This window comes from Pseudorca crassidens, chromosome 5 (assembly GCF_039906515.1).
Source record: "Pseudorca crassidens isolate mPseCra1 chromosome 5, mPseCra1.hap1, whole genome shotgun sequence".
Lineage (NCBI taxonomy): Eukaryota > Metazoa > Chordata > Mammalia > Artiodactyla > Delphinidae > Pseudorca > Pseudorca crassidens.
In genome coordinates, this window is record NC_090300.1 from 84,227,541 (window position 1) to 84,255,508 (window position 27,968).

The following is a 27,968-nucleotide window of genomic DNA, read 5'->3' on the forward strand; positions in this document are numbered from 1 at the left end:
GAAAAATATGTGTAATATTTGTCTCTTACATTCCTATAACATCTTGAAAACATCTTATTCTCTGCAGCCAGAAAACTGAAGGCCAGAGAGGATATGTTTTTCGCCCACAGATTCACAGTTACCAGCACAAGCTAGGCTAGAAGTTCTTTCACAACCTCGAACTGCTTCTTACTAAATAGCATAGATTTGTTGAGCTGCTGAATGTGTACAGTACTGTTAGACCCCAAAGGGTTGCAAATAGTATATAGCACACATCTCTTTGTAATAGCAGTTTATAACAGTTGGGGTGACTCAGGGAAAAAAACAGTGGTCAACATTTTGCTGTTCAGTGTAGGTATACAGCTATATATGTTATATAAAGGAAAGTGTAAATGAAACGGCTTATTCGTTCTTGCAGTCTTGTCTTTAAACCCCAAGCTCTCTGTGAAGATTTTCTTGGGATTGACACCACAACCCACAGAGCTTAGTACCGTGTCTTGCATGCTGTCTCTGGACTTTGGGCATACTTTTTTTTAAAAAAATAAATTTATTTATTTATTTTTGGCTGCGTTGCGTCTTCGTTGCTGCACGCGGATTTCCTCTAGTTGCCACGAGCTGGGGCTACTCTTCTTGGGGTGTGCAGGCTTCTCATTGGGGTGGCTTCTCTTGTTGCGGAGCATGGGCTCTAGGTGCACAGACTTCATTAGTTGTGGCACACGGGCTCAGTAGCTGTGGCACACAGGCTTAGTTGCTCCACGGCATGTGGGATCTTCCCGGACCAGGGATCGAACCCTTGTCTCGTGCATTGGCAGGTGGATTCTTTAACCACTGTGCCACCAGGGAAGTCCCCTTGGGCATACTTTTAATGTTATACTTATTGTAATAAATTGTAATTACTGTGTTTTCCTGGTGTCTTGTTTCTTCTACTACACTGTGAGCTCTTTGGGATATTCACTTTTGTAACTCCACCATCTACCTAGTCCTTTTCTTAACAAAATAAGCGCAAGATTTGTTGCTGAAGCACGACTTCGCGGCTCGATCTCCTTTACCTAGCAGTGACTTGAGCTCAAGTAATGTCTCCCAACCTACCCCATCTGTAAAAAGGGGGTTGATAACTTGAACACGGTTGTTACTTGGAGTCCATGAGATAACAGGAATAAGCCCTAACGTGGTTGTCCGCACGTCGTTGGAGCTTGGGAGGAAATACGTTGGTTAGTACTAGCGGGGAAGGCGGGGCCGCGACACCAGCGGAGAAGGCGAGTTCCACTGCGCAGGTGCACGCAAGACGGGGTGCGGTGCTCCCTCCCTGGCTCTCGTGTAGTTCCGGGGCCTGTTCGCGGCTGGGGCGGTAGGCCGTCGCGGAGCTGACGTCACCACTGTGCGCTGCCACGTCTGCTCAGCTCCGTGGTAATGGAGGCTGAGGTTGAGTGCTGACGGGGTCGGGCTCTGCCTCTAGCTTTAGCTCTGGCACTGACTCTGGCACTGACTCGGTATCTGGATCTGGCAGCGCGAAGACTGGACACTTTTTCTCGACTCTCCGGGAGGGGACGGCCCGCGGGCAAGCAACTGGTTTGTAGCGCCTCAACCTGGGCAGGGAGTTCTCTTGCCTGGGGTCCAGCCTGTAAAGCCGCCTCCTCCCAGGGATCCTTCCCCACTGGCCTGGCCTCCTCCATGCGTGAGTATTACCGAGCTGCCGCGCTGTCCGATTGTCCCTGGCCTGCTTTGGCCCTCCAGGTTGCGCGGCGGGGGCCGCTTTGTCATCCCCTCTTAGGGGCCAGTCTATTGAAGTTTGTGGTCCTCTCGCCGCCCACCTTTCCCCACCCCATCCTCTCGTCCTCTTCCGTCCCAGTTTTTTTGCTCCACACTTTTCTTTCCCTTTGCTGGTTAATTGAGCAAGGACCAGCTGCCTCTACATTCAACGGTTTGAATGCTTTGTCTCACCTGGCGTTTGTAAATCTAAAGCCGAAAGCTGTTAGGAATAGGGAACAGAGGATATCTGCTGTAACGTTTTGAAAACCAGGGTTTTTCCACGGTGTCGTTCTTCAGTTTTTAAGTTGTATTGTTTAGGAAACAGATTTTTGGTATCCATATTGGCGGAGCCGTGATTTTGCCATAGATTGATAAAAACAGTTTCTTTTCAGTGATGGTCTTTATGTATTACTTGTCTTTTAATCCTGCAGTTTCAGTAATTTCTAAATGATTTTACATCAGTTTTTCTGGAGTAGTCATCCACTTGAGCTCTTTCCAGTATTTTCACTCTAATATGTGGAATACCACTTGAACAGTTTTACTTTTAAAGCGTTAAAAGACCTTCTGATGTACTTTTACGCATCTTTGTCAGTCCTGACAACCACCTCTGTAGGACGAGGAACGCTTTTTTTTCTGATGAGGAAACAAACTCAGAGGTTAAATGCTTCCAAGTCAGATAATAAGAAGTCAGACATTAGGAAGTCATAATAAGAATTGATCTCAGAATCTAGATTCCCTTGATAACAAAACCTAACATTTTGGACAGTGCTGATTCTTCTGCATTTCAAGTGACTTATTGTGAAATACTACTTTTTTTTTTTTTAGCGGTACGCGGGCCTCTCACTGCCGTGGCCTCTCTCGTTGCGGAGCACAGGCTCTGGACGCGCAGGCTCAGCGGCCATGGCTCACGGGCCCAGCCGCTCCGCGGCATGTGGGATCTTCCCGGACCGGGGCACGAACCCGCGTCCCCTGCATCGGCAGGCAGACTCTCAACCACTGCGCCACCAGGGAAGCCCCTGTGAAATACTACTTTTGAACTGGAAATGTATATATTCAATGTTTCTTGTAAATTTCTACCTGATTGTAATATCTTTCAAACAGAGCTTAGATTAGAATTTAGGCTTCTGACCCATTGGAGACTGAGTGGTCCTTTCATTAGAATAAACTAGGTAATAGACATTGGGAGCATTTGTTTGACAATCTGGTTTTACAAGGTCTGCTCACTCAGTTTTTCTGGTTGTTTTGTTACACTGCCTACTTTAAAAATAGTAAACTGATATTTAAATGTCTCTTTTTGTTCAGTGTTGAAATAGGCTGACAACCGTTAACCTGGGTTGCAGCTACAGGTGGCACTGGAAGCAGACTGGTTCCTGGACATGCCCGGTGGAAGGAGGGGCCCTAGTCGGCAGCAGCTAAGCCGTTCAGCTTTACCTTCTTTGCAGACTTTGGTTGGTGGGGGCTGTGGCAATGGAACAGGCCTGAGAAACAGGTAAAGAATAAGACTTTGCGTAATTTGTAATATCCTATGATCAGTAAGGCTAATACAGAAGACTAATACAGACTATTCAGATATTTGTTTATCAAGATTGTCTTCTGACACTGAAGTAGAAATCCTGACCCTAAAGATTGAAAACGAAGTATTTCAGAATACTTTGGAGATAGAAAGTTGTGATGCCCACAAAGTGAAAACAGGCTGATTCATACTTATGGCTGATAATCCAAATTCTAGTCATCACCTTTTTTTTCAGCTATTAAAAGAAGAGAGAAATAAATTACAGTTCAAGATGAATATGATGGTTTAACTACTTACTAGCATTCTTTTTTGGGGAGGGTAAATTAAAATAGACAGTTAACATGTGATTCTAAAATTGTCATATTCTGTCAAGGGTCTTAAAAATTATTTTGTTCAGAATGAAATGAATAAACTATCAGCTGTAGCCTAAACATCTTAAGATTTGTGTCATGTTGTACGAGAATAAAGAATTTGATTTTCTTAATGGAAATTTATCTCTATTCCTAATTTTCAAAAGTTAGAATGAATTATTTCTAAAATTATCCAGGATAACTCGTTTCATCAGGAGGTTCAATCATGTAGCAGTAGAAAGAGATGGGTTTTACTGGATTGTTTGGTCAAGATAATTTTTTTGTCCTGCTTCCTCCCTGAATAGAGTTTTCTCTGGCCTGGATTCTAATTTTCACAGCTAGCAGTCAGTACTACTCTTGTCTTTTCAGGCCCTCCTGATGTTATTTGTGCACTTTCTCTTTCTGGCCTGCCCTTCTTTCTTTCTGACCTTCCACCCCAAGCTCTACTCTGTCTTCAGAATCATTTCTGGTCTTGTCATTTCAGTGGGGCTCTCCCTGAAATTCCAGTTTGAAGGGACTTTCCAGGCTGATTCTCATTATACTAATTTTCAATCCAAATTTTATATTTACATATGTATACAGAGTACTTATAATTTATCCTAGAGTAATATTTTTACTCTCCTGTTCTTTGGATTTCCTCATTTTAAAAACGGTAATACTTTCTGCTTCATAAATAAATACTTTCTGCTTGGAAATAAATGAAGTAGTAAATTGCAGTAACTTTTAAAAACTTTACTCTGAATTTCCCAAAATTTCTACAAATAGCATGTGTTGTTTTATTTTTTTAAATAAAGAAAAATGAAAAACTGAGACTATGTGAAAAAGCTCTTGAGGAAAGGTACTATCCAACATAGATACTGAGATGAAGGATGTTTCCTATTTGAAGTTCATGCTTTAATTTTACTAATATATACTGACCATCAGTTTAGTGATTCAGTACTTTCAAATTGCAGTAGAAAATCATAGCTGTGCCTAGCTAAGATTCTAGCTAGCTACAGTATTCTAACTCTGCCTCTGTATTAACTCCAGTAGTTCTTTTTTTTTTGGCGGTACGCGGGCCTCTCACTGCTGTGGCCTCTCCCGTTGCGGAGCACAGGCTCCGGACGCGCAGGCCCAGCAGCCATGGCTCACAGGCCCAGCCGCCCCGCGGCATGTGGGATCCTCCCGGACCGGGGCACGAACCCGTGTCCCCTGCATAAGCAGGCAGACTCTCAACCACTGCGCCACCAGGGAAGCCCTCCAGTAGTTCTTTGTTCATTTACTTTGACTTTGAGGATTTCCCTAGATTCTTAGATTAGATTAGATTCTCATACCGTCCCATGGAAACCCTCCTCAGTGTTTTGGGCTGCTGTAGGAGCACAAAGAAGGGAGAAAAAGTCATTCAGGCCTAGTAGTCTAGGCTTTAGGTTTCCCAGTCCTCTCTTAATGAGACTAACTTTTTCTCCTGTGTATTTTAAATATTAGGATACCATGTAAAATATCTTTTGGGGGAGGGAATATGAACTGTTCTGCTATTTAAAAAGAGCTGAAAAACACATTCTCAGATGGTTCTGCATGTACTTAAGTCTGCAGATAGAATACTGGGAAGAACTAAGAACATTTAGAAAATACCTCTGCTCTTAAATGAGTTTAGCTCTGAGCATGTGATCTGTCTTCCTTGTAGCTCTTCTATCCTGGCTTTCCAGGTTCTAGTTATGGTTGCCTTGATCTACCATTCTCCATCAACTTTCCTCCCTTAACATATATTTCTTTAGCAATTAATGGTGTTGGTGGGGAGAAGGACTTATTTTTCAACAGATTAGAATAAAGTGAAAAATAATAGTTGCCCATGTTTTGAAAAGTCACTAAAGCTATTATGAGGGATTATTTTGTGACATTTTTACCTATAGGGGTTATTTTGGAAGAAGACAGACAGTCCTATATTTGTTTCTTGATGGGAAAGAAGCAGCCTAGAACAGGTTGTTTTACAAGACCTGGGGAAAGGGTATAAAAAGTGTGGATAAAACCAGTGTTAGATAGCCTAGAATATGATTTTAGGAAGGATGTGTATAAAGAAAGACGATGTCCAGATGCAGAGAACTCATTTCTGGAGTGTCTGTAGAGTATTGAAGAGATAAATAGACAATTGCTTAAGTGTGATGTAATTTTGGATATTATACTTGATTCTGCAAGACAGAAATCAGCAGAAGAAGAGAGCATTTGCCCCTGTTTGTTAGGTGTTTGTGACCTGTTTGAAGTTAAACTTGAGAATGTCAAAGAGGTAGTTTGGTGACACAATCAGAATTGAAATCCATCCTGTCCTGCTTTCTACCTGTGGGGAGCAGGGATTTGTTCTTGGGACTATGTGCTTAGATGATTGCCATCTAAAGAAGGAGGATATACTGTGAACTGCTGAGTTTTTACAGAGTTCTTAGTTGAGGGAGAATATTATTTGAGAAGGACTAAGAGTGATTTTTTTCTTTGTTTTGTTCTTGTATGCTTAGTTAATAATATCACCTGAGCATGTCCGAATGATCACTGCTTTCTCTATCCCTTTTAGTTCTTTTTTATTCCTTTAAATTTTTCTTGCTTTATCCGTTTGCTTACCTAAAATGTGCTGCTTGCTAGCTCCGTAAAAGCCAGTCTTAGGTCTGCTATGTTAACTCTTTCCTGCATACAAGGACAAAGCAGGGTTCACCATAATTCATATTGTTTGCACAAATAGTTTAGGCACAGTGAGCCACTCTTATTATTTAGGGAAGCTTTTGTATCAGTGGAGGGGACTGTTTACCAGTCAGGTTCCCAGATGCCAGCCTCCTATGCAGTCCTTTCTAAGGATTGTTATGCTGATCATCTGCTTTCCTTTTGGGAGTCTGGAATTTTGGTAGTGCTAGGTAAAGAGTATTTACGTGGCTAGTCTCCAGTAAAAAACCTTGCCTGCTCAGTCTCTAATGAAGCTCCCTGGTAGACAGCACTTCACACATGTTGTCATAACTATTTGCTGAAGGAGTTAAGTGCATCCTGTATGACTCCACTGAGAAGGGACTCTTGGAAGTCTGCACCTGGTTTCCTCTGGACTTTGCCTGGTACCTTTTCCATCTGCTAGTTTTTTGGGGTTTTTTTTTTGCGGTACGCGGGCGTCTCACTGTTGTGGCCTCTCCCGTTGCAGAGCACAGGCTCCGGAAGCACAGGCTCAGCGGCCATGGCTCACGGGCCTAGCCACTCCGCGGCATGTGGGATCTTCCCGGACCGGGGCACGAACCCATGTCCCCTAAATCGGCAGGCGGACTCTCAACTACTGCGCCACCAGAGAAGCCCCTATCTGCTAGTTTTGATTTGTATTCTTTTGCTGTTATACATCGAAGCCATGAACATGACTATATGCACAGTCCTGTGAGTCCTCCTAGTGAATCATCAGGCTTAGGCATGGTCTTGGGGACCTGCAAGACAGTTTGAAAGAGAATATTCAGTGATAGCATTGAGAAGAGTTCTTTGAAGAGAATCTTTTCCAACCCTTGTATTATAGATGAAGAAACTGAGGCTCAGGGATATAAAGTTACTTTCTCAAAAACCACAACTGGTTAGTGGGATATCTGGGACTGGAACTCTCCCACATTGTATCTCAAACATTTGTGTCACTTTGCTCTTCTTGAATCTGTTTTATATTCTTTCAGAGGAACAATGCTTTTTTTTTTTAATTTATTTTATTTTTGTTTGTGTTGGGTCTTTGTTGCTGCATGCGGGCTTTCTCTAGTTGCGGCGAATAGGGACTACTCTTCATTGCGGTGCGCAGGCTTCTCATCGCAGTGGCTTCTCTTGTTGTGGAGCATGGGCTCTAGGTGCATGGACTTCAGTAGTTGTGGCACGTAGGCTTAGTAGTTGTGGCTTGCAGGCTCTAGAGCACAGACTCAGTAGTTGTGGCAAACGGGCTTAGTTGCTCTGCGGCATGTGGGATCTTCCTGGCCCAGGGATCGAACCCATGTCTCCTGCATTGGCAAGCGGATTCTTAACCAGTGCGCCACCAGGGAAGCCCTAGGAACAATACTTTTAATTTTTCTTAAATGATACCTCCGTAATTAATTTTCTGAGATGTACTGACCAAGTCTATTTATTTTAGCTCTTTTTTTTGGTTATAAGATCTTTGATCATATCTCCTCTCAAACTTTTAACATATAGAATTACTTTCCTCTTTCCAGCTGGTTCTCTGGATCACTATATTTGATGTTTGTCTCTTTGTCTTTTGGCTTGAAGTATAATAGCTAAGGCTGTATAGGCTATCACAAATAACAGATTTTTTTCTTTTAACTGACAAAGCAAAAGACTTTATTTGGAAGGGGCACCCGGACAGAGAGCAGCAGGGTAAGGGAACCCAGGAAAACTGCTCTGCTACTTGGCTCGCAGTCTCAGGTTTTATGGTAATGGGGTTAGCTTTCTGGGTTGTCTCTGGCCAGTCATCTTGCTTGTGCCATATTTGGTCTGACTCGGTACTTCCTGGTGACGCACGTATCTCTCAGCCAAGATGGATTCTAGCATGAGGGTTTCTGGGAGGTTGGCAGGACATATTATGGGCTGGCATCTCCTCCCTCCTTTTGGCCCCTCCCAAATTCTCCCAGTTAGTTTTCAGCAGCAGCACCATGTTCCTTATTGGGATCTCCTGTTACGAGATAACTCATGCAAGCAGTTATTGTGTCTGGCCAAGGTGAGTTGTTTTGGTCAGTAGTTCCCTAACATCTTGATTTCTGATTACACGTGGTTTACTGCCTACCAGGGGAGAGAATATTTCAATACTGTATGAATGATAAGTGTGATAAGGGAACTAGGCACAGAATTTAATGGGCGTACAGAAGAGCAGCGCTTTTCCAAGTATGGGGGAGGAGGATTGAGGGCATCCTTTTTTTTTTTTTTTTAAATTTTTATTGGAGGACAGTTGATTTACAATGTTGTGTTAGTTTCTGCTGCACAGCAAAGTGAGTCAGTTATACATACACATATATCCACTCTTTTCCCATATATGTCATTATAGAGTACTGAGTAGAGTTCCCTGTGTTGTACGGTAGGTCCTTATTAGTTATCTGTTTTGTATATAGTGGTGTGTATATGTCAATCCCAATCCCAATTTATCCCTCCACTTCCTTTCCCCTGGTAACCATAAGTTTGTTTTCTACATTTGTGACTCTATTTCTGTTTTGTAAATAAGTTCATTTGTACCTTTTTTTAGATTCCACATATAAGCAATATCATATGATATTTGTCTTTCTGAATCTGACTTACTTCACTTAGTATGACAATCTCTAGGTCCATCCACGCTGCTGCAAATGGCATTATTTCATTCTTTTTTATGGCTGAGTAATATTCATTGTATATATGTACCACATCTTTTCTATCCATTCATCTGTTAATGGACGTTTAGGTTGCTTCCATGTCTTGGCTATTGTAAACAGTGCTGCAGTGAACATTGGGATGCAGGTACCCTTTTGGATTATGGTTTTCTCTGGATATATGCCCAGGAGTGGGATTGCTGGATCATATGGTAGTTCCACAAATATAGATCTTTTGTATTTTGTTTTTAATATTTTTCTTGAAGCCCAGAGTGTTATTAACTTTGTTAACAGCAGAATTAGTCTGCTTTACTTAGGAAAATTCTATAAAAACCTTTAAATCATAACAGATATTTTAGCATGTACTTCTGACTAAAGAGGAATAAGAAATTTTATTTGCTCTAGAGAATGTTTAGTTTATCCTAGAGTAGAGGCTCCTCATCAGAATTTTTTGTTTCCATATTTTATGATTAAATGGAGTGAGGGAATAGAATGGCTGCTGGCATTAATTCTCTCCAAGTTCACCAATTTGAACAACTCCAGAGGGCACCTTTCATGTTGTATTCTGTGTGAAAAATACCTCCTGGAGTTGTGCAGTGCTGTGGCCCTTCTCCCAGAACAGATCAGAGGATAGTGGTGTATTAATGATTGGTTTATGATTGAGCAAGTAAGGTTTTGAGACCTACTGGTAGATCACAACCTACTCCTTGGTAAGCTTGTTCTATTGGAGTGTACTCCTGAGAATGAGGGGAAGAAATTTTTATAATTTTTTCTGACTCTCCCCCCATCCCTGTTCTTCCCTTCTAGTTCTTCTGAGTTTCTGCCATGGTATTCTTTTTTTTTTTTTTTTTTTTTTTGTGGTACGCGGGCCTCTCCTGTTGCGGAGCACAGGCTCTGGACATGCAGGCTCAGCGGCCATGGCTCACGGGCCCAGCAGCTCTGCAGCATGTGGGATCTTCCCAGACCGGGGCACGAACTCGTGTCCCCTGCATCGGCAGGCAGACTCAACCACTGCGCCACCAGGGAAGCCCTCTGCCATGGTATTCTTAACTGTTCAGAATGAGCAGAGTTCATATTCCCATGAGTCACTTAAAGTACTGTAAATGTCACATATTAATGGTAGAATTCTATATTTGAAAATTTTAGAGTAGAATGGTAACAGTAATATTGTTCCTTCTCTAGAATCTTCTTTGGAAATAACCAAACCAAGCCTCTTTTCCTTATTCTATTAGCAATAGTAGACCCTTAGATCTCTATTCACAGGCATATAAACAATGGGAAATTTTATTCCTTACCCTCATCTTATCATTTTATTTATTTATTTGGCTGCTCCAGGTCTTAGTTGTGGCACACAGTTGCTGTGTGTGGGATCTTTAGTTGCAGCATGCAGGATCTTTTAGGTGCATCATGCGGGTTCTAGTTCCCTGACTAGGTATTGAACCCGGGCCCCCTGCATTGGGAGTGTGGAGTCTTTATCACTGGACCACCAGGGAAGTCCCTCATCTTACCATTTTAGATAGCCCAGCTATTTGTGACTTACAAAAGCACTTAGAAGAAAGAACAAGAAGAAGATAGGGATTAAAATCTCTACATTTTAATTTGTATTTTAAGAGATCTCCCTCTTTTTAATGACTGTATTGGTCTGCTGTCTCCTCAACCTAAAGGTATGTATTTGCATTGAACCAGGAAAAGTACTGTCTCTGTCCTTGAGATTATGATCTGATAGACAAAAAGATGTATGCAAAAAAATTATACAACAGTATAATGAAAAAAACTGTATAACAGTATGAAAAGTGCAATAAAGGCAGAGTTTAGGTATAATAGTGGCACAGAGGAGAGATGAATCAGTTTTGATTGAGTGAGTAAGAATAAGCTTTTAGAGGATATGTTTGATCATTTTAAAAGTCTTGAAGGATTTTGTCTGTAAATGTGTATGTGAAACTTTAAGGAAGGTGATTGTGGAGGGCATTGCTGGTAAAAAGAATGGTGTATACAAAGGAATAGCATGTATATTCACAGATAGCAAATAGCATGGGTAGTATATAGGGTGCATGTGGAGGAGTGATAAGGGATGAGAGTAGTCTGTTAAGCAGAGGGCCTCATAGGACAGACTAAACATTTTTGGACATTACATTATGCTATTAGTGGAGAGCCACTAAAGAGTTTTAGGCAAGAGAGTCCACTATCAGTTTCACTTTAGAAAGATCTTTGAAGGCAGGTTGGAGGATTTGGTCAAAGTAGAGTTGAATTTAGAGGGATTACCTCAGTAGTTCAAGTGAAAAATGGTAACTCCTTGAACTTAGGCAGTGGGTTTAGAGAGGAGAGTGCAGTTTGGAAAAAAATTTATAAAGTGGAGTATATATGATTTAGAGAAGAAAATTCCTAATATGACTCCCAGGTTTCTGATTTGGGCAGCTAACTGGGTGGGCCGTGGACTAGGGTCAGGATTGTAGGAGGAGAACCACAGAGATGTCCAGTAGACAACTTGATATCATGGATCTAAAATGCAGCGGTGAGCTATTTGGAGAGAAATTTTAGTTTTCAGCATGTAGGAGATAATGGAAGCCATGACCATGTATTACATTATGGAGAGAGAGTGTACAGAGGGGAAAGAGATGAGCAAAAGGTCCCAGAATAGAGTCTTGAGGAAGGCCAACAGTTAAAGTGTAGGTGAAAAAGGAAGCAGAACCCTTTTGTGCTCTTTGACACTGAAAGATGTCACCATTTGAATTAACCATAATTTTCTCTTTTTAGGAATGGTAGTGCTATTGGCCTTCCGGTCCCACCTATCACAGCCTTAATCACCCCAGGTCCTGTTCGTCATTGCCAAATTCCTGATTTGCCTGTGGATGGGAGCCTGCTCTTTGAATTTCTCTTTTTCATCTACTTGCTGGTTGCTCTGTTCATTCAGTACATCAACATCTATAAAACAGTGTGGTGGTATCCTTATAATCATCCTGCCTCTTGTACTTCATTGGTAAGTCTTAACAGGCCTTTAAGTTCTTCATGTTACTTAGCCAAGAAACTAGTAGGAAAACTTATGTGTAGAAATTATTTTTCTTGGAATCAAATGTTTTTATATTAAAGCACAGATTACCTTCAGAATATAATGTCATAAGATTGTTAAATATCTGGCTTTGGTCCATAACCAGAAGTAGTAAAAATATAAATGAAAATGCAGAAAACATTTAAGTAATTTATTATAAACATATCACAGAAGGGTTTTAATATTTAGCTTTCTGTACACCATGTTAAATTTGTTGAAAGTTTAAGGTGCAAGTATGATTATATTCCAGGAACTTTATCCTTTTGATGGCTATGTGAGGATAGTGATAGCTTCTGTAACAAATAAACCGCAAATTGTATAATGCCTCAAACATGTAACAGTCTGAGGCAGTTGTCCTGGTTGGCAAGAGTAGCACACTTCCATTGGCAGGGGACCCAGGCCGATGGAGACTCTGCCATCTTCTAGCATGTGGCCTCCAAGGTGGCTGTGGTCTGTCCCTGTTCTCCAGAAAGGGGAAAGAACGTAGGGAAGCATAAAGGAGAATTTCTTATAGGCCAGGTTCACATCATTTTCACAAGTACCCACTCCTAACTGTAAGGGAGGTTGGACAATATAGTACCTTAGCTGGGTTCATTGTTACCCTGAGTAAAATTGGGTTCTGTTACCAAAATAAAATGAGATAAGAACTAGCCATCTCTGCTGAAGTACATCAGCAGTTATAACTCTTTCCAGTTATTTAGTGTGCTGTGGTAATCTTGATGCACAGAGGGTTCTCCACAGATAGGTATATAAAATAACAGTTCAGGATAGTCAGGTGACCTAGTAGGTAAGTGGTCAGCAATGGCAGATTTGGATGGATAGTGGAGATATGCTCTAGGAGAAAGAAGATTATTGTCCTGGGTAGATTGTATGTGTCTGACACTTATAAATGATTAGAAAACCTCCCTGGCCTGGTGAACATAGAAAGGAAATGTGGACCAAAATATTCAAGATAGTATGAGAAGGGAATAAACATTTTTATTTTAAATCCTTCTTTGGCCATGGTATTGTAAAATGAGGTTGGATTAGATATCTTTAAGGCTTCTTCCAGCTGTATAGTTTTTTTTTTTTTTTTTTACATCTTTATTGGAGTATGATTGCTTTACAATGGTGTGTTAGTTGCTGCTTTAACAAAGTGAATCAGTTATACATATACATATGTTCCCATATCTCTTCCCTCTTGCGTCTCCCTCCCTCCCACCCTCCCTATCCCACCCCTCTGGGTGGTCATAAAGCACCAAGCTGATCTCCCTGTGCTATGCGGCTGCTTCCCACTAGCTATCTATTTTACACTTGGTAGTGTATATATGTCCATGCCACTCTCTCACTTTGTCCCAGCTTACCCTTCCCCCTCCCCATATCCTCAAGTCCATTCTCTAGTAGGTCTGTGTCTTTATTCCTATCTTACCCCTAGGTTCTTCATGACATTTTTTTTTCCCTTTGATTCCATATATATGTGTTAGCATACTGTATTTGTCCTTCTCTTCCTGACTTACTTTACTCTGTATGACAGACTCTGGGTCCATCCACCCCACTACAAGTAACTCAATTTCGTTTCTTTTTATGGCTGTGTAATATTCCATTGTATATATGTGCCACATCTTCTTTATCCATTCATCCGATGATGGACACTTAGGTTGTTTCCATCTCCGAGCTATTGTAAATAGAGCTGCAGTGAACATTTTGGTACATGACTCTTTTTGAATTATGGTTTTCTCAGGGTATATGCCCAGTAGTGGGATTGCTGGGTTATATGGTAGTTCTATTTTTAGTTTTTTAAGGAACCGCCATACTGTTCTCCATAGTGGCTGTACCAATTCACATTCCCACCAGCAGTGCAAGAGTGTTCCCTTTTCTCCACACCCTCTCCAGCATTTATTGTTTCTAGATTTTTTGATGATGGTCATCAGCTGTATAGTTTTATAAGTAAATACCCCAGTATCTTAACAATGACATTGGCAAATACTTGCTAAAATATTTACTGTGTTATTTGCAAGTATTATCTCATTTATTCTTTCTAAAAACAGGTAGGTACTACTCTAAGACTCCCATTTTATAAGTGAGAAACATAAGACCTAGAAGTTATGAAACTGGCTTAAAATCACATGTGACAAAGTTAACACTCAAATTCAGACCTATCTGCTATGCTTCCTGTATTTATTCTGTGTTTACTCCATGAGTACCATTGGTTAGTTCTGTTATACTGTTTTCACTTTGACGTCCCATGGAAACTTCTCACTTACTGAATTTTAAGGTAATCAAAGAGCTTTTTTCCCAGTCAACCATTTCTGACAGGAGTTCTTGTGAAAGTCCCTTATAAATGTTGCCTTGAAATGGAGGGAGCCAGTGCTGCTATGGCTGCTGACTCCAGAATTATGCTTCCTTTGCCTGACTCATACCACCAAAAATGGGTGCCTTTTACCCTGCCCCTCTCCCCACTTTACTCAGTTTATGTGATTGGCAGACATTAAATCAAATCTAGTAACTTTAGTTACAGGAAAGTTCGGAAATGTAGTTTTTAGCTTTCCAGTCTCTACATTAGAAGAAGGCACACTTAAAGGAGGTTACCATGTGGACTGGCTAACTTATCTGCCACACATAATCCTTGATCACACAAAGCTTAAAATTGAATTGTGGAGCTAAGAGTAACATATGTGGAATAGCAAATAAGATTTTAGCCTATGAATCTGAGGGCCTGCATCAGTGAGCTGTTAAAGATGAATGGACTGCTGCAGACCTAATTGCTTCCCACCACTGAAGGTATTCAAGCGTGGCAGGTGGCGGCTTGACTGGGATGGTCGCCAAGGGACTTATGTCTTAACTAGTGGTTTGTCTCTTTTAAGTTTTCTTCTGTTAGGCATGCCTGACTCAGAAATTTGTCAGAGTTATATATATGGTTTTTTGTTTTCATTTTCAAGATCTTAATAATTATCAAAAAGAAAATGTGGACACCTGAATATGTTAGTTTCATTCTAGCCATCAGATAATTAGCTGAGTGAGTCTTAACCCTAAGAAACAAAAGCTAAAAGTGGTGTAGTAAGTTATTCAGAATATTCAGGAGTGGAGCACTTTGGTTAATCAAATATTCTGGTTTATAAAGAGTTAATCGTAAGTAGATTACTAGTTTTCAATGATTTAGAATATAACAAAATTTGCTTAACAATGAGGTACGTTAGGCACTTAAATTTTTCGATATAAAAAATGTCTTAGATGGATTGGTGATACATAAGACCCCCAGACATTAGCTAGGGGCTGTAGTGTATTTGCTTCCATTATTTTGAAGGAGTAGGATGAGCAGGGAGGAGTCTCAAAACTAAGAGGGGATAAATAATTGTTAGAATCCAAACACTTAAAGAGAGACAGGGAAAAGGAAATGATCTGAGGAATGGTAAGCCACTCTTTTGATAATCTGACTGCTTTACCTTTAAAATGTATCCCAAATCTGGCCACTCCATCACTACTGACCCTGTTCAATCCATCATGTTTTCTCATCTGAATTGAAAGCAATAGCTTCTTAACTGATCTTTCCCCAATACAGTGTATTTTCCACACAGCAATCAGCGTGATAATTTTAAAATACAAATAGAATCATGGCACCCTTTGCCTAAAACACTCTTATGACTTCCCCATAGGAAAAAATATGTAAACTCAATCTTTTATTGCTCATTACCTCATTCCAGCCTTCTTGCTGATTTTCAGACATACCAGGCATATATTTCCCTGCCTTAGAGCCTGTATGATTACTTTTTCCTCTGCCTGGAGCTCTCTGCTCCCAGATCTTGTCATGGCTTGTGCTTTTTTGTCATTCAGCTGTCAGCCCAAGTGCCACTTTCTCAGAGATATCCTCCCTAAGCACCAATTTAAATTGGTTCTGCTTCCCTTCCCAGTCATTATTGTTTTATTTCTTACCAGCAGCATAACTATTTGAAATGCTTTTGCTTGTTAGTTTGTTTATTGTCATTGCCCTCCCCCCTTAAGCAACTTATTATTAAAGATGTGGGTTTAACTGCTGTAACAGGGTGTCTAAAACAGAACAGATGTTTATTTCCCTATTGTATAAAAAGTAGGTAGGTGATATAAGGCCAGTGTGGCAACTCTTCGTATCTGTTGCTCTGCCACCCCCAATGTGCTGCTTTCAGACACCATGGTCCAAAGGCTCCAACTCCTGTCATCACATGCAGCTGGCAGGAAGGAGGAAAGGAGAAGGAGACAGCTCTTTCCTTTAAGGGCATGGCTTGGAAGTCACACACACGACTTTCCCTCGTGTCCCTTTGCCGCAAGTAGTTATTGCAAGGGAGGCTGAGAAATGAACCTTTAGTCAGCTAGGAGTCAGTGTCCAGTTAAATTTTGTGATGGCAGAAGAAACAACTAGTAATCTCTGCCATCCCCTTTCTCTCTCACACTGCAGTAAAAGGTAAGATCCAGGAGAGCAGGAATCTTGTCTATCATTCTTCAGCATTGTATCCTCAGTATCTAGAAGACTACATGGCACGCTGTGGGTGTCTAGTTCATATTTATTGAATAAGTTGAGAAATTCTTGAAGGAGGACTGTGGAAACTTACAGACCTTCTGACCATCAAAATGAAAATACATCGCAACTTTCTTTTTGCTATTGATTTTTCATTTTGTTTATTATCACAGTTATATATACCGACTTAGAACTAAAAGGAACCATACACAGCATCTAGGTAATGCTATCATTTTATAGGAAGAAGAGATCAAATATAAGACATGTTTTTAAATCAAGCTAAGGGGAAAAGACTGAATGTATTGATGTATCAGTGAGTAGGGAATTTAGATTAGTAGATGCCCAATTGGATTAATATAAGCTTTCATAAAGAGAGACCAACAGCAGTAACTCTTGAAGCCTGGGAATTTAAATTTGACACTCATTATAAATATGGCATTTTAGATAATTATTCTTGCCATAATTCTGCAGGTTATCACTTGTTAACCCAAAACTGTAATCTTTTCCTTCTAATACAGTAAACTTGCAAAAAAGGAGAAGGTTACATTCCAGATAGTTTAAAATAGTGTTTGAAAAGTTAAAGCAGTTTGTCCTGAAAGAAGTAGAAGGTAGGTAGTCTCTTCAAGGTCCCTCAAATTCCTGTGGTCTGTAAGTGTAAGATGATATAGGACAGTCTTTTGAGGGGGCAAACCTCTTCATGTAGTAGTTCCAACTGGATACACATATTTCTTTCTGATACAGTTATTTGTTTCTCTTACAGAATTTTCATCTCATTGATTACCACCTGGCAGCATTCATCACAGTGATGCTTGCGAGGAGGCTTGTATGGGCCCTCATCTCAGAGGTAACAGCTCATTCACTGTATTCTATCACTTGTAGCTAGAGCTAGTTAGAGGTTGAAAATGTGAAATGTCCAAGTATAATTTGAATGCAAATATAAATTAATTTCTTTACTCTTACATGAATTGTGCTAGTTCTTTTTAAAAGGTTTTCTTACAGTATATTTAAAATTCAAGTGTGATATACTAATTCAACTGTTAGAAATCTCATTTGTCCAATAGGAACTTAGTTCTAGCTTCTGAGTTCTCCAGTACAATCTTTCTAATTTTGATAGTTGCAGTAAAAATAGGATGGATTTTAGGTAACTATTGTTAAGAAGAGTTGTATGTATGTAAATAAAGAGTTGCATCTAAAACATTGTTTCAAGTAACATTCACTTGAAATTATTTATATACCATTTGTGGAGTTGCTAGCAAGAGACATTTGTTTGAGTTTACTAAAACTTAGAATTTTAAAATGACAGCATCCACACTTGCATAGGACTAATCTTGACCCTCCCTAGGTTAGGATCTCCTGTTATTTACTCTCCAATAGCAACATACTCTTTTCCTCGTCACACTCATCCCAGTGTCACCAGGGCAGCAGAGCTTGAATGTATTCATCATTTTTGCCTTATTCCAAACCCCAAGCTCTTGTGCTACCTATATGTGACAGATACTACACAAGGTCCTGGGGATACAGTGGCAACCAAGACAAATAAGACCTCTTTTTGAGGTCCTTATGATGTCTTTATGAGGCTGCCCAACCAAGAAAGACAAATATTAAACTTAAATTTATTACTAATCCTAAACATTTGAGAATGGAGGCAATGGAGTAATTCCAGTGGCTTAGATGCCTTCCCTTGACTTTGGCACATGAGGTACATTGGCATGAGGTATGTATCAGGGGAGTGATATGCAACTCTGTCCTGCTGGGCTGAGAACAGCTTGAGCCTACTCTACAGTTTAAGGCCCAGGCCGTAGTATTAATTCAACTGCTTCTTTGCATTTATAAGTAACTACACAAATAGTATATATTGTGTATATATTATATATGCTATGTAGTATGTTGGGTGAACTAAGAAATGGATATACAGGAGGGACCTGAAAAACTCCTTCTCCTTTCCCATGTGCTGTTGACTCCAGAAAATTGTTTTTCTGAGTTCTGACACTGCTATTTTAGAGATTATAAGAATCTGTCATTTTCCCCTGAATTTCACTCATTCCTTCCTAGTTCAGTTTGAAAGAAAATGACATTGCAGAGCTTCATGTTTAGACAAGTATGTTTTCTTACTATATTTAATCAGTTTTAAAGATCTGGGATTAAAGAAGAATATTTGAACAGCTGTGATGTAAAGAACTAGAAGTAATGATCATGCATTATTTTCATATTTGCAAAAATCAAAAAAGAAACATTTATATAGGGATTTGTCAAAGAAGATCTGATTATTTTTTGAAGTTTCAGTAATTTATTAAACATTAATTCAGCAAACAGATTGGGGGGAGGATTCAAGGAAAAATAGAAACACTGTTGCTGCTGTTTAGGCCATGGCGGTCTAGTCCGGAGTCAGATAAATTAGTGGCTCACTATCTTTATGTATATAAAAATCACTCGTTGGTTTGTTAAAATACAGGTTCCTTGACTTGTGATTTTTGTTCCCTATATCTGGTGGTGAAAGTCAGTAGGAATTTGCATGTTCAGTAAGCAGCCCCAGTAATTCTGATGAGTGTGGTTCATGGAACATACTTTGAGAAGCCCCAGTGTAAATAAATTAGACAATATCATAAGAACTTAAAGGAGGTCTTTGTGAGGGACTATGGGAATTCAAGGAGGAAACAGCTAACTGTCCCTGGAGAGATCGAATCTTCAAGAATGAGGAAGATAAGGTGGGATGGGCAGTTCTTCTTCATTCCTTCCTTTTTTTTTTCTTTTTTTTTTCCCCACAGTTTACCTTCCACTAAATCTACTAAGTCCTTACTTGAGTCACATTGCTTTTGAATAAAGTCACTTATAAGCTTTTCTTTTTGGTGCTTCCAAACTTACAGGCCACTAAGGCGGGTGCAGCATCAATGATTCACTACATGGTTCTCATATCAGCTCGCTTGGTGCTACTTACTTTGTGTGGATGGGTACTTTGTTGGACCCTGGTCAATCTCTTCCGAAGCCATTCAGTTCTCAATCTCCTTTTCCTTGGCTACCCGTGAGTACTCCAGTTTTACTATTTTATTAGTAAGTCTTAAGAAATTATTTGGGTCATGCAAATGATAGTATAAAAGGGAGGGAAATGAAATTCTTCAATATAAAGCAGGAGTCCAGAAAATTGGAAAAATCAGTGGTTAGAGTGACCATATAACTTATTTTCTAAACTGGGATACAGCTGGGACAATAGACATAAACTAAGATTATCCCCAAGAGGTATGGCTCTCCTACCAATGAAGAATATTTTCATTAGCTCTGTCCACCAAATAAAATTCATACACAATAAAATTCACAAATCTTGTGTACGTATGCTGAGTTTTGATAAATGCATATATCTGTGTAACTCAAAACCTTATCCCAGTATGGAACATCACCATTACTCCAGAAGTTCTTTCATGTCCCTTTCCAGTCAAACCCAATCCCCCTGTCTCCCAGAGGCAACAGTGTTTTTTTTGTTTTATTTTGTTTTTTTTTTGCGGTACGCGGGCCTCTCACCGCTGTGGCCTCTCCCGTTGCGGAGCACAGGCTCCGGACGCGCAGGCTCAGCGGCCATGGCTCACGGGCCCAGCCGCTCCGCAGCATGTGGGATCTTCCCGGACCGGGGCACGGACCCGCATCCCCTGCATCGGCAGGCAGACTCTCAACCACTGCGCCACCAGGGAAGCCCGCAACAGTGTTTTGATTTTTTTTTCCACCATAGTTTAGTTTGCCAATTCTAGAATTTCATATAAATGGAATTGTACAGTATGTTCACTTTCAAGCTGTCTTTGACTCAGCATGTTGTTTTTGAGATTTGTCTGTGTGATTGCATGTATCAGTAATATTTCATTGTATGAATATACCACAGTTTGTTTATTCTCCTATTGTTGGACACCTGGGTTGTTTCCAGTTTTTGACTACTATTAAAAAGAAACTGTTATGTACATTCTTAATACAAGTCTTTTTTTGCAAAGATACCTTTTCATTCTCTTGGGAGAAATATGTAGGAGTGGCACTGCTAGGCCACAAGGTAGGAGTATGTTTAGTCTTACAAGAATCTACCAGACTTTTTCCCAAAGAAGTGATACCATTTTATTCTTTCAGCAATTCTATAAGAGTCTGGTTGCTACACATTTTTGCCAGCATTTGATGTTTTCCATTTTAAAAATTTTAGCCGTTCTGATGGTTGTGTAGTGGTATATTATTGTACATATTAGCTTATTAAACTATTTTGCATAGTTTTAACTTGTTTACATTTGGCTAAAACCTTCTTTGTTAGATGTTAACAGATAGCTATCATTTATTAAGCTCTTATTAAGTGTTAAGTGTCGGGCTAGGTGGTGCTTATAAACATCACCTCATGAAATCATGACAATGACCCGGGAGGTAGTATATTTAGTCTGCTATAACAGATCCAAAATGCTTGTGGCTTTAAAAAGTTAGAAGCTCATTCCTCTCTCCTGTATAGTGTGTATTTAAGTTATCTCGGATAGTTGTGATAGCTCCATGGTGTCAGAACTCAAGCTTCTGCTATCTTTTTGCTCCACCCTGCCTAGCATGATAGATTATAAGGGAGGCTGGAAAATTAAGTCTTTAGCAGGGCAGCTGTATCTCAACTAAAAATTCTGTTGCTATGATCCCCATACTGGGCATTAGTCACCTCACTGTGCTCAGGGTAGGTAGACCTTTGTGCTCTCCTGTCCCCTGGAGTGAAGCATTAATAGGCTGAGCACTTAGGTGTTGTCCTTCTCTTCCATCAACTGGCTAAGACAGGACCTAACCACCTTTGACCATGGAGATCCAGGCTGGGTTCTGCTGGTGGCTCACAGAGGTTTGCACCTTCTTTGGTGGCATTGTCTCATGTCATGCTCAGGATGGATTTTTCTATCTCCAGATAGAAAAATCTTTTTTTCTCCACCTTTTTTTCTCACCCTTTTTGGAAACTATCTGTCTCAGTTTGCTCTGCTCTATGCCATAATAAAGACTATTATTTAAGCCTGCTTTCATCTTGGTTTTTGTTCACTGTTGGACTGATGTTGAAAGCCATGTTGAACTGTCCGGATGAAGAGGAACAGGTTTTGTGAGTGTTGCAAACTTTGTATACCTCAGTAGGGATAGTATCATGGCAGAGAATAGTGTTCACTCCAGTTGTGGTCTAATTTGCATTGTTGTCCAAGGCCTCTCAGGGTAGACTGCAGGGCTCTGTGGGACTAATGTTGAGTCCTGGATGTCAGAATTTTTGATGGATTCAGAGGTTACCCTGAGATGAGGACAGTTGTGAGAACCACCAGTGATTTTGGAGCTGCATGAGAGTGGAAGTCATGTAGTCCAGGCATGTGATTTTTAGGACCCAGGCAGAGTTCCTGGATAACTCAAGTGGAAACACCTTTCATTGCTCACCAGTCTTCATTGCTACTACAACAGAATCCCTCCCATGTACAAGGAGAGGTGATGGAGTTAACCTGTGGTTGGCAGAGTTCTACTGAAAAGGAGATTCAGATTTTTATGTGAAGCCAATTTCTATTAAAACTTAATTGAGCTGTATAGTTGGTATGCATTGAAATGAACATACCTAAAATGTATAGCTTGGTAGGTTTTAATACTTGTAAAGCCACGGATCCATCATCATAATAACAAACATACAACACCAATATCTACCTTCTGACATGTCTCCCAGGACTCCCAGGCAACTACAGTTGATTTACTTTTTTTCCCACTCAATTAGTGTTTTCTAGACTCTTAATATCATTGGCATCTTAATGTTTACTTTTGTATTTGTCTTTTTCTTTCATGATGCATAATTATTTTGAGAATCATCTAAGTTGCAGGTATGAGTAGTTCATTTTCTTCCTGAAAAATAGCAGAAGGGGTTTTGTGGTTTGTTTCCAGTTTGGCCACCACAGATTAACTATGAACATGTGCATAAAAGTCTTCATATGAATATATGGTTTCATATTCTAAAATGAATAACTGTACCCTTATGCATTCCTGTCAACAGTATGGAAGCATTCCAGTTCCCCTGTAGTCCTCACCAGTATTTGATTGGTATGGTCAGTAGTTAAAATATTGGCTGTTTTAAAGTGTGTAGAGGTGTCTCACTATAGTCTGATTGCATTTCCCTAATGATTCATAATGTTGAACATTTTTATTGTGTTCATTTGCCAGGTGTATGTCTTTGATAAAATGCCTGTTCTTTTATTTATAACTGAGAAGACAAAAGAATAGTGTTGGAACTTCACTTTTCTTGACTTTGCTGGGTGGAATAAATGTTTCTGCTATTCACACGCACACAAAAATTCTGTTGCTATGGAAGAAACAGGAGAACAGTAGCTATTGGCAGACAATTAGCAATCTTTGGTAAAGACAGATTAAGTGGTTAAAAAATTTTCCTATGGTTAGACAGTTAATGAGAAAGACTCAGGTCTTTTTGATTCAGAGCCCTTGTCTTAACCATTACTCTAAATTCAGTAGTTCTCAAAATGTGGTTCCCAGAACAGCAGCATCAGCATCACCTGGAAATTTGTTAGAAATAGAAATTCTCAGAATCTACCCCAAACTGAAGCAGAAACTCTAGAAAGTATGGCACAGGATTTGTCTTTTAACAAGGCTGCTAGATGATTCTGATGCTAGCTCAAGTTTGAGAATCATTGCTCTATACTGTTTATGGTGCTGCAGTGTAAGCATGAATTTATATGGGTAGTGACAGTATAAAATAAAGGCATACTCAGAGATTGTGTGGCCAAGATGGCAGGAAGTCTTTCTATTGGTTGTACTCTGTTAGGTTCTAATTAAATTCCTTAAACGATTACTTAAGGCACTCATCAACTCAATTCATACAGAGTGAATTGTTATAAACATTATTTTTCATGATTCAGATTTCTTATAAGGTGTATATTTTACATCAATTGTTTCTGTATTTCTAGATTAATATTTCAGCTGTTTGAGTTGGAAACAAATGATTTAGTTATTCTATTTATCAACAATAGCTGGTTGAATCATTTAGAAGGTTAACCCTATCTAACTTGAAAGGCTTATTATGGATATATCGAGGAATATTTTGGCCAGACTGAAGAGGATTACCATCATCAAATGGCCAGCAAACATTTTCATTTTTTTAGATAATGTAAATAAGCTTTATTCTTGGAGGCTCTCCACATTCCTATAAAACAATGAAATAATCATGTAATTTAAACAAGTTTTATGTCTAAATATTTACTAACCCTTTTTAAAATTCATGAATCATTTTCTTTACCTTACAAAGCTCTCCATGCTCTAAGCCTTTGATGTTACCCTGTATCAGTTATCTATTGACATATGATGCTGTAACGAACATCCACAGAGCCATGGCAGCTTACCACACTATGTATTTACTGTGTATGTGTTGGGATCAGCTGGAAGTCAGGAGACTCTCCTGATCTTAGCTGGGTTCAGTCACATATGTGGGATTGACCAGCTGTCAGTTTAGGCAACTAGGACAGCTAAGCTCTGCTCCATGAGTCTCTCATGCTCTGGCAGGCTAGCCTGGACATGGTCGCATGAAATTGACAGAGTGGCAAGCTCATTTCAAGCTTATGATCCTAGCATGATACTTTTGCATTTACCCCCTCCCATCCTACTACTCCAGGGCACATTCACAGTGGATCCCAGAGCTGCTGCTAACCATCTTCCTAACTTAGCAAGAAGCTCATCCTTTCTCCCTCTATAGAGAACTATGAACAAGTGACGTTTGTTAATTTTTTTTAAATAAAATTTATAACTAAATGTCTTTTTATTTGCTATTTTTAATATCTAAATTTATGTCAGTGAAATGATCATTTTATTTATTGGGTTGGCCAAAAAGTTCATTCTGGTTTTTCGCAAGATGGCACGGAAAAATGCGAACGAACTTTCTGGCCAACCCAATATAATATATACCTATACATACCTATGTTACAAAGTGGAAGTTACTTAATGAGGACTTGGAAAAGTGTTTAAAATTTTTTTAAGGAACCAAAGTTGGAGCAACTATAAGAAGTTACGAAAAGTCTCACAAATTTTCAGTCCTTTAGCCAAGTAATTTTACTTGTAAAAATTTATTTATTGTACTTTTAGAATTGTTTTCATTAATCCATCAAGTGTTTATTTAGTGCCTAGTATGTTTCAGCCACTATTCTAAGCATCAAGGATATAGCAGTGAACTAATAAGCAGACTAAAATCTCTGGTTCTTGGAGCTTACATTGTAGTGAGGGGAGGATAGACCAAAGGGAAAAAACCCAAAATAAAAAACATGTAAAATATATGGAGTGGTAAGATCAGTGGAGAAAAATAACCAGGCAAGAGGATCTAGGAGTGGCTGTAGAAGTATGGTGGGTGATGTGGTGGGGGGGTACGCAGGGGAACCCCCTCACTAAGAGGAGGAAACTTGAAGGGCAAGCCATTCAAAAAATACCAGGTGTACACAAAAATCTGTGTGGGAAGTTACTTATCCCAATGGTATTTATAGTAGTGGAAAGTAAGAAACAGCCTGAGTTCTAACAAGAGAGAAATAGGTAAGTTATGGTATAGCTACATGAGAATACCTTTTAGAATTGTTGCTGAAAAATATTTAATGCCATAAGAAAAAGCTCAATATATACATGCTACATAACCACACACCCAAAGTTAAAACAGCAGTATACAAAACAGTTTATACTGTATGAGGCTAAACATATAAAAGAAAAAGTATAAAGTCTGTGTACCCAACTGTAAAAATTATAAAAATGATTATTTCCGGGTAGTTTCTATTGTCGTGATTTTTTGTAGTTTCCTATTCTACAGTGAATATATATTGCCTTTGTGGGAAGAAATTAAAGAGCTTCCCAGATAATGAATTTACTGTCAGCAAAGTCCCTATTATATTACGTTCACTCTGATGAATCATGACTATTTTACTAACACAGTTATATGATCTGATCTTAGGTGGCTTCTGTGGTCTCATTTTCATACTCCCTTTTATCTACAGGTTTGGTGTTTATGTTCCTCTCTGCTGTTTCCACCAAGATAGTAGAGCTCATCTTCTTCTTGCAGACTATAACTACATGGTTCAGCACCAGGCGGTAGAGGAGAGTGCCTCGACTGTGGGTGGCTTGGCCAAGTCCAAAGACTTCCTCTCCTTACTGCTGGAGTCTCTAAAAGAACAGTTTAATAATGCCACACCCATCCCCAGCCACAGCTGCCCCCTGTCTCCAGACCTCATTCGCAATGAAGTAGAATGTCTGAAAGCAGATTTCAACCACAGAATCAAGGAAGTTCTCTTCAACTCTCTCTTCAGTGCCTACTATGTTGCATTTCTCCCCCTGTGTTTTGTGAAGGTAAGTGGTTACCTGCTTTTATGTGCTTCCTGGATTTGTGTGTGAATGACATAAACTGGGTATTTCTTATTTAATCCCCCTTTTCTCTGTCTCCCCTTTGGCAGCCTGGATGGTGGAGTTCGGCTGCATCTGGAGTGCACTAATACCTGGTTGGTGGATAGATATTTCCATATCTGTGATGCACCCGTGGTGGTCCCCTCTTTTTTTCTTTTCTTTTCTTTCTTCTTTTTTTTTAAGATTTTTTTTTTCCACCCAGTTTCTGGGGAGGATACACTTGTACTTAGAATCCGTATGTGGTAGCTTAAGAGGACTGAGGTTTCAGTAAAATTCAGCCTACCATGGTTGATCTTATCATGGTTATCACGAGTTTCCTTGAATTTAATCTAACCTTTAAACTTTACTTTAGTAGAAAAGAAAAATGGTCTGGATGTCACTTGGGCCCAAAATCTTTTGGGTCATTTCAGTGTCCTTCCTTCACCCATTGAGAAGCATATCTGCAGCTGGAGTGGTCATTCACAGAGAGCATTCACTTCTAGAAAGGAAGCACTTAAAGAATAATCACCTCTCCCTCCCAACCCTAACTCATACAGCCAGAAAGTCAGGTTGAAGGATTTTGGAGGACTCTGCTCTTGAACTTTCTGCACAGACAGGAGGACAACAAATGCATGGGTGACTCAGAGTGGCATTTGTCTGCAGGGTGTATGTACACGCACCATCCCTGCCTTCTTGCTCACCAGTACATGGATCATTTCTCTCTCTTCTGATCTCTTCCAGAGTACCCAGTACTATGACATGCGCTGGTCATGTGAGCACCTCATTATGGTGTGGATCAATGCTTTTGTCATGCTCACCACACAACTGCTGCCATCCAAATACTGTGATTTGCTACATAAATCAGCTGCTCACCTGGGCAAGTGGCAGAAGCTTGAACATGGGTCCTACAGCAATGCTCCACAGCACATGTAAGTAGGTTAGAGGATAAAACCATTTAACACCTTTTTACATGCTGCTGATCATGTTTATTTGCTTTGTATGTCACTCTTGTTCTTGGCTTTGAACACTTAATTTTTAGTTTTTGTCTACGTGGGTGCTTATCATCCCTCTAAACTGAACGCAGGGGATATTAACTCATTTCCACCACCATCCCCAGTCCCTCCTTAAATGCCTCCTACCTTTCAACTACCCAGTCACTCTAGAATGTGTAATTTATTTCCCAAGCTATAATCTTGGAGTTTTCTTTTCAGTCCTAACCCTTTGCCCAAATTCAAAGAGTCATGACATATTTTTAATTTTCTTTAGAAGACTGTGAGATTCATCTTCTCATCTTCATTGCCACAGCTGAATAGCTGCTAGATAATTGTCTTATACTTATGCAGCTGGAATTTGCTTCTCTCATCTTTTCTTTCTAATAAATGTAAATTTGTACTAGTGATTTTCCTAGCCCGCATTTTATTTGTTTGTTTATTTTTGCTTTTTGGGTTTTTTGTTTGTTTTGTTGTTGTTGTTTTAGCCTGCATCTTTAATTGTGTTTTTCTTTTCTTCCTAAACTCACTAATGAATGTTGCCCTGCTTTTCCTAAATTTGAATGAAAACTGTCCCTAAGTGAGTTCTTTCTGAGTATTCCTCTCATTGTGTCCCCCTATTAGTCATTTCTCTGCATGATCCCTGTGGTCCAGAATGACTGACTTTAGAACCCTTTCATTCACTTGCTTCTGAGCCTTTCATCATGCCTCTCTCTCAGACCTGGACCATCTTCATCTTCCTTTTATAATTTGAACATTTCACAAATTTCATCACCTAGAAATTCTTTCCTAATTAAGGGGGACAGATTGAGGTGACATTCCCTTCCCCCTCCCCCTCAGAGTGCTCCCTTCAATTATTTGCCTTGATGTCTGATACAGATTAGCACAGGCCTTCAAGCCCAGGAACTGAAAGAGATTGGGCCAGGCTGAAAAGAAACCCGACTGTGGGCAAAGGACAAATTTCAATAAAAATTGAAAATACAATCCACAGTACTAGTACTGTACATCTTCAGGCTCCTGATGGCACATGGCCATGAGGTGTATCATCATTTTAATGCTGGTAAGTGTGAGCAAGGCCGACGGAACATTTTCTGAACTGGGAAAGCTTCAGGGTGCTAGAATTTTTTTTTTCTTTAACATATTTAAAATGCTGTCCCAGTTCTTACCCTAGGAAACTAACCTTTCCAAAATCAGGAAGAGATGAATTAACTTAGATT

At 39.8% G+C, this 27,968-nt stretch overlaps 1 protein-coding gene across 2 annotated transcripts in view; it reads left to right on the forward strand.

The window, feature by feature from the left end:
• The first annotated feature begins 1,314 nt into the window (after positions 1-1,314).
• TMEM39A (transmembrane protein 39A) overlaps positions 1,315-27,968 on the forward strand; it is a 30,557-nt gene continuing 3,903 nt past the window's right edge. Inside the window, exons 1-8 of one of the 2 annotated variants that reach the window (XR_010943723.1) lie at positions 1,315-1,654; positions 3,031-3,217; positions 11,643-11,865; positions 17,163-17,246; positions 19,267-19,421; positions 25,381-25,729; positions 26,504-26,691; positions 27,631-27,811. Coding sequence is in view for 1 of the 2 variants with exons in the window: in XM_067738813.1 (XP_067594914.1) it covers positions 3,105-3,217; positions 11,643-11,865; positions 17,163-17,246; positions 19,267-19,421; positions 25,381-25,729; positions 26,504-26,691 (1,112 nt within the window). In the remaining variant the exon portion in view is untranslated. The remainder of the gene's footprint in view (positions 1,655-3,030; positions 3,218-11,642; positions 11,866-17,162; positions 17,247-19,266; positions 19,422-25,380; positions 25,730-26,503; positions 26,692-27,630; positions 27,812-27,968) is intronic. The other variant, XM_067738813.1, reaches the window with a different exon arrangement.